At 29.8% G+C, this 10,568-nt stretch overlaps 1 protein-coding gene across 1 annotated transcript; it reads left to right on the forward strand.

The window, feature by feature from the left end:
• The first annotated feature begins 8,215 nt into the window (after positions 1-8,215).
• LOC107003526 (glycine-rich RNA-binding protein-like) lies at positions 8,216-9,341 on the forward strand. Its single transcript, XM_015201868.2, has 2 exons — positions 8,216-8,396; positions 8,716-9,341. The coding sequence occupies exons 1-2, from the start codon at positions 8,289-8,291 to the stop codon at positions 9,133-9,135; spliced, it is 528 nt and encodes a 175-aa protein (XP_015057354.1). The 5' UTR covers positions 8,216-8,288; the 3' UTR covers positions 9,136-9,341.
• The last annotated feature ends 1,227 nt before the right edge of the window (positions 9,342-10,568 follow it).

Here is a 10,568-nt window from a genome sequence, read left to right on the forward strand (position 1 = left end):
CATTGAATGAAAAAAAAGGATAGATAATCTTCTTATATGACTAGTTTGAAGTTGTGTTAGACCCAAAATCCATTTCACTCATTATAATAATATTTCGTCCAACGAATAACGATGTTCAACTAACCAGAAGTTGTGTTATTGTGAGTCATTCAAAAGGATATTTTGTTGGACATTGACAATATTGATAACATAACCTAATTTTGTGGGAGAATGAAGTTGGTGAGGACATCCACATACCCATTGGTTCCCATCCATTTTTGGGCCAGAAGGATATTTAGATGAAAGAAACTGAAAGAGACAGCCCAAGCCCACATTGGTTATGTTATTAGCTCCACCACATATATATTTGTTAATTCATTAATACCATATGAAACCTTCTCATACTTTTTCTGTTCATATTTGTATAAAAATTGACTGCGCTATAAATTCATTAGAGAGCGATCGTCCAACGAATTGTCGTGAATGCTGAGGACGAGAAGTGTGAAAATTGAAAAAAAATTTCAAGCATGTTATGATTTTTTATCCGTCATGAAAAGTAATAACAAAATAGACGTACTTTAATGCGAAGAAATATAATCAGTTGAAAATAACTCCTAATTTAAAATTTGAAAAAACTTATAAAGATTGTACATTTCTTGCTTTTAAGCTTGTGAAGGCTTGAAACTGTAAATTAATCATTGGTTTTGAAATTCAAGCAAACTTTCAAGACTCATGATATATTCCTTGGTCTTAAACTTATAAAGATTTGAAACTTTGTGAATTCTTTTCTAAATTTTGAAGCTCTTAACAAATTTTTGAACCATAATTATATGTGTATAAGATTTGAACTAGATAGGAGTAATAAATTAGCCCATAAAAATATGACCCGTCTAATCCCGCTCAGATGGGTCTTACCAATTTCAGCCCACCTAGAGCATGTCTAAGACATTCCTGCCCATCTAACATGTGGGCTTTTATTTTTTATGTAACTCAAATTGATCCATACAAATATTATTAGTAAAATATTTTGATTTTCTTTCTTTGGGGGAGGGGGTAAATGTATTTTTTAAAAGGGGTAAATGTTATTTACAGCCATAATAAAGGGGGAAATAGTTATATTAACTACTCAAAAATTATAAGAGAACAAACAAAGAAATAAAGGGTTCGGATCATTAAATCATCCTTTATCAACTCAATTCAATTTAAACTGTCCAAATCTAATTTGAACTATCTATTTGATACCACCAATTTGTAACCTATAAATCTTTTGTTTGTTTTAAGCATTGTGAAGTTTTTTGTCCCTTATTTTAGTTGATATGGTTGTAAAAAACCAAATTGAGACAAAAAAGTGGCTAAATGTTAAATAGTTTTAAAAATACTACTTATTTGATAGGCGTTAAAATTGGCCATTTTCCCGTTTCGTCCGTTGCGTGGTAATCTGGGATTTGTAGGCAAGAAAAGCCCAATAAATAAGCCCACGTATATGCACTGCAAATTCCCAACTTTTGGTCATATATACTAAACGAATAATTACGCGGATAAGCAAATATATGTCAGTTAATTAGTTAACATAGCTATAATATAAATTAATTACGATTTACAACACTAAAATATAACACAATAAGTCATAAATTAACTACATGGTGTTTGCAAACTGTAATAACGTGTACTCGATGTAGTGAATATTCATCTTACCAATGAAAGGCCCAACTACAAATTGGAAGAAGGCAATAGACATATTTTGTGGGCTATTAAGGCCCAAGTCTACACAGTATTGTTGACGGATCACTAGGACCATTTGGGCCACTTGGTTAATCATTGGAAACGATAAAGGGAAATTTAGCTAACTAGTCAAAAAAATCAATTTATTTATCCATACTTTAATAATATTAGTAAACATGTCAAAAATGTCATTATTTTAAAAATAAATAATTATTCTGATATTATTAATATTTTCTCTCTCATTATTTACGCCCTTTTTTTCTCTCATAGATTACACATTTTCGTATATTTATGTAATTGGATAGCTATTAATGTCATTTTAATTTTTCTCTCTCTTTTCTTAAGCTTATCAATGTCTCTCTCTTACTTTCTTTCTAATCAAATCTCCAGATTTTTCTCTCTTTTCTTACTCTTCTTTTTAATTTCTCTCTCTAACATTCTTCCAAATCAATTCCACAGATTTTCGATTCAATATATTAATATTTTTTATCATTCTCATTTAATTTCGTTGCAAGATTTGATTTGAAGATTAACATTGATTTGGGTATTATGTCTTTCAGATTCCTTATTTATTTACTTACTGATTTTAGTGTTTTTTTTTGTTTTGTTTTGTTTTGTTGTTGTTCTTAAAACATTTTTTAGGGTTTGAGACTACATAATTCTCTTTTCAATGGACGTTTTCAAGAGAGTTACTAGAGGTATTGGACAAAATAATAAAAGTTCTTCCTATTTCCCATCATTTAATTTTTTTTTCACTCAAGAATTAAACAATAATGTAGGTTCCGCTTCTAAATCTAAGGAGGATATCCAATTTGTTGGAGAAGAAGTTTTTTTTTTGCATGTTCTGTGTCTTGCATGTTTAGTTTAATTTGTTTAGTAATTATTAAGATTAAAAAAAATTCTTGTTACAATGCGTAAGTGTATATGGAATTTTTATTATGTTATAGTTAGCATTTATTTTTGTATTTCATATATTTATTGTATCTTGTGTTCTGTTTTTTTTTTTGTTAGTTATGTCAATGTAACACATTATATGAGTTTGATTGTGTATATTTCATAGTTTTAATGTTTTTTGTATTCATAGATTTGGAAGTGTATATTGAATTTTGTTGCTGTTTTAGTCAGCATGTATTTTTATATTTCATTGTTTTATTGTTTTTTGTATCCATAAATTTGGAATTGTATTTCATATATTTAATTCATTTTGTATTCTATTTTTTTTGTGATAGTTATGTCAATGTACTACAGTTAGTATTTATTTTTGTATTTCATAGTTTTATTGTTTTTTGTATTCATAAATTTGGAAGTATATATTGAATTTTGATATTGTTTTAGTCTGTATGTATATTTACAATTAATAATTTTATTCATTCAAAAATTATGTTGCATTATTTCTGAATTTGACATTTTTTTCTAATTTGTATTTATTCTAAAGGTATGTCAACTAGTTATGCATTTTATTTAAGAATGAGTACACCAAATATTCAATTATTTCTTTTCAATTTTATATTTCATTCACTTTTTCATCATACTAATTTTTATATTTTATATATTATTATACAAAATTCTAAATAAAAACTAGAATAAATAGTAATACAAATAAAATACATATTGAAATGAATACATACAAGATTTTTGAAGAAAAAAATAACTATATAGGGAAAAAAAATATATGAATACAAATATATTTCTTAAATGACTATATAAATACATTCGGTATACCTATTGGAATGAATACAAACTAATAAAAAAGTATAATAAATATAAATAGAATATATTGTGGAATGAATATAATTTTAAAAAGGTAAAAATTCTGGAGAAAAAAAAAAGAACAAAGTTTAAATTTTATTTGAAAATGTAACTGATGAGAAAATTAAATGATCCTTACCTTATTTTGAAATATTCTCTCCCTTGATTTTCTCCCTTTTGTTATTAATTTTTTTTTTTAAAAAAAATAATAAAAACATAAATAAGATACATAACAAACTAAAATTTGACATTTTTACTAAATATTGAAAGTGTTGCTAATGAGCCCTCTTAAATGTTAAATATTGACATTTTGAAAAATTTCCCAAAAGAAAAAGAAAAAACTATTGCATGTTCCGTGATCATTTTGACTGTTTAATTATCATCATTTATCTACTATTTACTCTGTTTTACTATACACCTATGTATAAAATATACAAAATTATAAGAGATGTTTAATATATTTGAATACATTATAAATACCATCATACAAAAAATGAACTTTGTCCTCTTTCTTGAATTCAAAAATAAGATTTCATTCAAAAAAAAAAAAACAAATCGAATCAGCCCAAATTTCATATTCAAGCTCAACACTACATAATCAATTTTTCGCAATAATATTCACTAGTAACAAAGTTTATTTAAAATAGACTTAATTCATCGGTAGTCCCTTAAAATTGGCATGAAGTTTCACTTAGACATTTTGACTGGGTGATATTCATTTTAAACAAAGAGACATGTCATATATGTAAAAATAATTCTAAACTAATGACTTGTAAGTAAAAAAGAAAAATAACCACTCATTTGATGACATGTGGCATTTAAAACTAAAATTATAAATATTTTTTTAAAAAAGATTCAATCCTTATAATTTTCAAAAAACACACACTTGTGTTCACTCCACCAACCCTGNCAACTTCAACCGTTTTCACTCTATTGTCTTTTCAAGAAATACTTTCAAAATAATTTAATTACATTAAAAAAATAGTTTATAGAAACACATTTTTTTCCTCTTCTTTATTTCTAAAAGAATCAATTATAATTAACAATGGAAGAATTATAAGCCTAACCTATAATCAATTATAGGTTAGGCTTTTGACAAAATATAGTGTAAAAAATGGTTGTTTGTTGTTTGTTAAAACAAATGTGGGACCGACATTCCACTTGTCCATCAAAGAACGAGACTCACACGTTGTGCAATTGGACACGACGATGACACATTGGATCACCTATTAGTGAAAAAACTTATAATATAATAAAATTTTAAGATTATAATTAAAATAAAATAAAGAAATAAATCTTTAGGCTGAGATACGAATATCTCACTCTTTTTAAGGAGATTCAAGCCCACTGCAGCATAATCTACACCAATTCAGCAGTAATACTCTTGACTTGTCTCCTCCAGGATACAACAGCCTAATAACAGTTTATAACTCAAGCAACTCCGGATTAGTTGAAGAGTCCAAAGCTCCACAAAAGAACACATTCCTTCAATATATAATACTGTCTTTTGTATAGTGAATATAGTTGAAGACTTTAGAATATTTTCTATGTCTCAACTCTCTCTTTCACTACACTAACCTCAATATAAACCACTCATCTTTTTCACTCTGTATTTTCTTGTACTTCTCTTGTTTCTTCTTCTATCTCAACACAAATGAAGACTACACTATTTGTAGGTGATGAATTCTTCCTTGCAATGAATAGGAGATAGTGGATAGTAAATTTGCAAAATGAATGGCTCAATGTTACATAAGTTACAAGACATAAATATAGACTAATGGATTAAATGAAAAGTTGATAAAATAAGGAAATATATTAAACGAACCCATGATTTTCGAGTGCATTTTAGAAAGTTAATCTGTAACAAATCTTCGAAAATTATTAAAGGAGTGATTTACTCATTAATTGAGTTCGTGCTACATAAATTGACACATCTGTGTTATATATCTAGCTATTAATATATTTTGAATATACATATCTTGATGAGATAGCTCTGATTTTGGATATATATCTAAAAAAAAAAAAGCTCTAAATTCAGAGAAACAAAGTTATTATACTCAAAAGTAAATGGAGGAAATTACAGTTTTTTGAATTTTCTTTAGAAGTTGTTAGGTTATACTCAAATAATGTGTAAGCTAATTTATTTAAATACATTTGTTAATACAAAATATAAAACATAAAATATAAACATATATTAATCTCATAATATTAAATTTTATATATTACTAATACTAAATAAAAGATATTAAAGATATATTCTATAATACCATATATATGACTTAAAATTTTCTATAATACTATGTATCATATATATAAACTCAAAATTTTCTATAATATCATGTATAGTATATATAGACTCAAAATTACTATCGAACATAATACTGTTACTTCTATTTTTCCTAATACTTTCTGCCAAATAATTCCAAAGTTTTCGAAGAGTCAAGGGGAAGGGAAACATCGCGAATCCAACTTGTGTTGGTACACTTTTTGGATACACCTATAAACGGTGCATTATTTAGTACAAACCGTCATAATCGTGTGGAAATAATGAGGTCACTTTGTCCACATAGTCTCAATAACCCATTATACACGCATAGACTAACAATGTTACTAATTATTATTATTTTTTAAATCAATATTCATAATCACATCACACAATATAAGGCATGATCATCATTCAAAGATATTATTGAATCACTTTAATTTGAATATATAAATACTAGACTATGCGTTCAAAATTCTAATTATTCATTTCATTCACCTATAATACACAATTATCTTTTAATTAATATATTTCTTAGAAAAATACTTCTAATTTTTGTCGACCTACTAAGCACCAACAATAATATACTCTTTCTTCAATAATAGTTATTCATTATTGACTTGACACACCTTTGAAAAACTATAAAATAGAACTCTTTGTTCAATAATAGTTATTCACTATTAACTTGATACATCCTTGAGAAACTATAAAATAGAAGAATAATTTTACTATTTTATATTTTAAATAAAATAAAAACAATGTCAAGAAAAATATAATAAAAAATAATTATAAAGATAAATTTAATCTTAAATATAAAATTTTCAATGAATTTCATGAAAAGAATAAGTATTATTAAAAATCTATTTTTAATATAATAAAAAAATATTATTAGATAGAAGGAAAATCTAATATAAATTCATAAATACAATTTAAAGAGAATAACAAGGTACCCAATGTGAACCTTGTCTTTAAAGTTATTATAATTATTTATAAGTTAATAATAGGAAATTAACCAATATTTTAATCAATCAAAAATGAAAAAATTAAAGGCACTTAAAACCAAATCAAAAATGAAAAAAATAAGACGATCTTAGTATGTTAAGCCAAAATATCAGGGATTGGGGAGAGTAATTGATTCCTTTAAAAAAGATTTAAGTATTAATCAGTGTCGAGAATACGTAAGAGTAGGTATATACCAGGTCAACAAATTGTGACTTTGGTGGGACCCAACTGTATTTATAAATATCTTTAGATTTGGATCCTGATATTTTTTATAGGCAATACCGTGCCAGACGGGATTTGTGAAAAATATCTAGGACCTTCAAACTCACATTTAACCATAGTTAGTCACCAAAGTTTATCTACTAACGGCGCTAACGGCACTAGTATATCCCCATACAATATTCCACCCTATGTCTAAAAAATTTCTCAACTAGTCCCTTTCCTATTTCTTTTCTTATTTTTCTGCTCCTATCTTTTTTCTAACCATCTTTTTTTTACTTGTATTTTTTTATATTAGAGGTGAAATTGTGTTATTTACATGATTTCCCTTTCAATTGCACTATATAAACTTATGGTATGACGTACATGTAAATCTTATAATTTAATTACATTATACAAATTATGTAAAATTGTAACAAAAAATAATAAAACGTATTTATACTTTAATTACATGATATTAAATTGTACGATGAGATGGAGTGGAAGGTTAAAAGCCTTCTATCATGATTGTATTTGAACTATTCATTTTTTTCCTTTCCCTTCATCCGTAGGATGTGTTTTACAACATACTTTAAAGTGAGAGAAGTAAATTTAATCACAAATTATGAAGAAACATAACTCTGTTGATTAAGATTGCGGGTGAAATTTTGTTCCTCTATTAATTATTTTTTCGATTTATTAATGATTTAAGGACTGTTAATTGCATATTTCTATGATGATTTAAATTTGACATCTACATTAATATTCCTCTTTTTGGAATATATTGAGATGCCTTTTTGAGTAAATTTAATATAATTTATATAGACATGAACTAGAGTTTAGGATTGAGTAGTCTTTAAAATTTTTAATTGGAACTGAACACACATTATAGAGTCTCAATTCGAATTGAACATGTATTGTAGAATCTCACAAAATTACAATTGAAAATAGACCCACAATCTAAAATTTCAATTTGAATTGAACATATCTTATAAAGTCCCAAAAAGTTTCAATCTCTTACCGTGGAGACTCAAATTTAATTTAGAACCTCAACTAATTATTTTTCTAAAGGGCATGTTTATGTAATTTCAAACACTTCAGGGCCCTTCTTCAGTAACATTATGTTGTATAATAGAGTATGGCAAGTTGAGAAACACGACAAACACTAAACGGACAAACTTTTTAACTGAACTCTTAACCCGGGTTGCATAGGAGTTAGGAATTGAACGCCGTGCACGATTAGTTTAACCGGCCCAAGGGTAAAACCTAGGCTCCTAATCCAGCCTATAAATGAAGGCAAATTTTCCCCAATTTCTCCACAGCTCCTCCTTCACATTCTCTTCAGGGTTTCTCAAGTAGTCTCTCTGAAAAAAAAATGGCCGACGTTGAATACAGGTGCTTCGTCGGTGGTCTGGCATGGGCCACCACCGACCAAACACTTTCGGAAGCTTTTTCTCAGTACGGCGAAGTGGTCGAATCCAAGGTCTGTTGCAGGGCAGAGATCGGATCCGAGCCTTTGGCTTCGATGACCCTCTGTTACTGAATTGTGATCTGTTACTATTCTCTGGTTTACTTGACTGTTACTGTTACTCTATGTTACTGTTACTATTTGTTACTATTATTCCAATTCCCCGAAACGGTACGTTCCGTCTTCCTCTGTTTATACACGAGATGAAGATAGATCGCTTTTATGTTTCTCCCCCTCGTTTTTTTTCTTTCCGATCTGCTTTGTTTTGCTTGTTAATTTGTAGATCTGTTTGGATCTGACGCAATTGTTATGTTTTTTCTTAAAACTCTTTCAGATCATCAATGACCGGGAAACTGGTAGATCTAGAGGATTTGGATTCGTTACCTTCAAGGATGAGCAAGCCATGAGGGATGCTATTGAAGGGATGAACGGCCAGGATCTCGATGGTCGCAACATCACCGTGAACGAAGCTCAATCCCGCGGAGGCGGTGGAGGTGGAGGTGGAAGAGGCGGTGGTGGTTACGGAGGTGGCCGACGTGAAGGCGGTGGAGGAGGCTATGGTGGTGGTGGCGGCTACGGAGGTGGCCGACGTGAAGGCGGTGGCGGCGGCTACGGTGGAGGCGGCTACGGAGGTGGTCGTCGTGAAGGCGGTTACGGTGGAGGCGGTGGTGGTTATGGAGGAGGTGACCGCTACAACGATCGCTCTTCAAGAGGTGGAGGTGGTGGTGGTTCCGATGGAAACTGGAGGAATTAGATTTTCTGTTGGCTTTTTAGATTGATCTGGTCTGAACTTACTTATGGTTTCGAAGTTTGATTGAAGTTACGTTTATGATTTTGCCGTGGTTACTGTTAGTGTTCTCGTTTTTGACCGCTATTGTTACCGTGATGTTACCCTGTGGATCCTTGTTTACAAAGTTCTCATGAATGGAAGTGAATGCAGATTTACTAATTATAGTCCAATCTCCTGTTTGTTTCATCATCTTGTTAAGCCATTGTGTAGTTGTCTAACTGTTTTGTTGGTTTACATCAATTGTCCATCCACATTACTTGCAATTATTAGCTGTGGCCTATTAGGGGTATTGACTAGTAATGGTCTCTTCTTGTTAGGGTCTGAGTCAACATTCCGCTAAGTTATTTTCATGGTTCCTCGATATCCTCTTGGTTTAGATTCATGATCGAACATGTTTGTTAGACAATCAGTTACTGTTACTTTTTGTATTAATGCCTAGATTTGGTAGATTTTCGTCAAACGTCTTCCTACAAATTTTTGGGCGTATATAATGAGATTAAAGATGGTTCAAGCAAGAAAAAGAAACAAAAGAAGGGGGGTTGTTTTTATTTTAGTCAATAGGGAGGCATGCGAGTGATATTAATGATAATTCGAGAAGCCAGTAAACACAAAAGATGAAAACACTCAATTGTTAGTGTAGATCGCATATTTATCAAGTCACTAATTGATATGGCCAATTGTACACCTGACGGCAAATTAGTGTAATGAATCTGCCTTTTAGATCAATTTGAGTGTCTAGTATCGGTCTCAAGTCTTTGGTACTTTTGAGTGTCTAGTATCCGAGTATGTTCATATATTGCGCATGTTAGGATTTGCCCTCATTTTTCAAATCTATGTGCAAGGCGTACATTACACACCCACATAGAATTTGGAGTGCTTGCTACGAATGATGGATAATCATACCGACGCTGACGCTTCAAACTTAATGGTGACCCATTGGAAGTCATACATAACGTGAATTTAGGATTTCTAGGACACGGGTGCACCAAAAGACTAGGAGGTTTAGATTCGCATATGTGATTGGCTTATTTTGAGGTGAATAAGGGAGTGGGTAGTTTTCAACCTTGCGACTTCACGCTACAAAATGAAGTTCAAAATCAACACTTCACAAAGTAAATTTTACGTATTAAAGTTATTTAATTCAAATTTATACGTTATTGTATTAGAAAAAATATCACATGAATCAAATGACACGATCTAACTAATATACATACTTCACATCCTAAATCTTCAGCTACTTCATATCCTAAATCTTGAGTTCACCTCTGCCTACTTGATTTCTACCATAAGTGTGTATACTTGGAAAAGTTTTTCATAAGAATTAATAATTAGTTTTCTTACCGTGTTAAGCAAAGTTGTGCAAAACGGACTTCCATAAGAATTTTTCCTCCTTCACC

Source organism: Solanum pennellii, chromosome 1, assembly GCF_001406875.1.
Source record: "Solanum pennellii chromosome 1, SPENNV200".
Taxonomy (NCBI): domain Eukaryota; kingdom Viridiplantae; phylum Streptophyta; class Magnoliopsida; order Solanales; family Solanaceae; genus Solanum; species Solanum pennellii.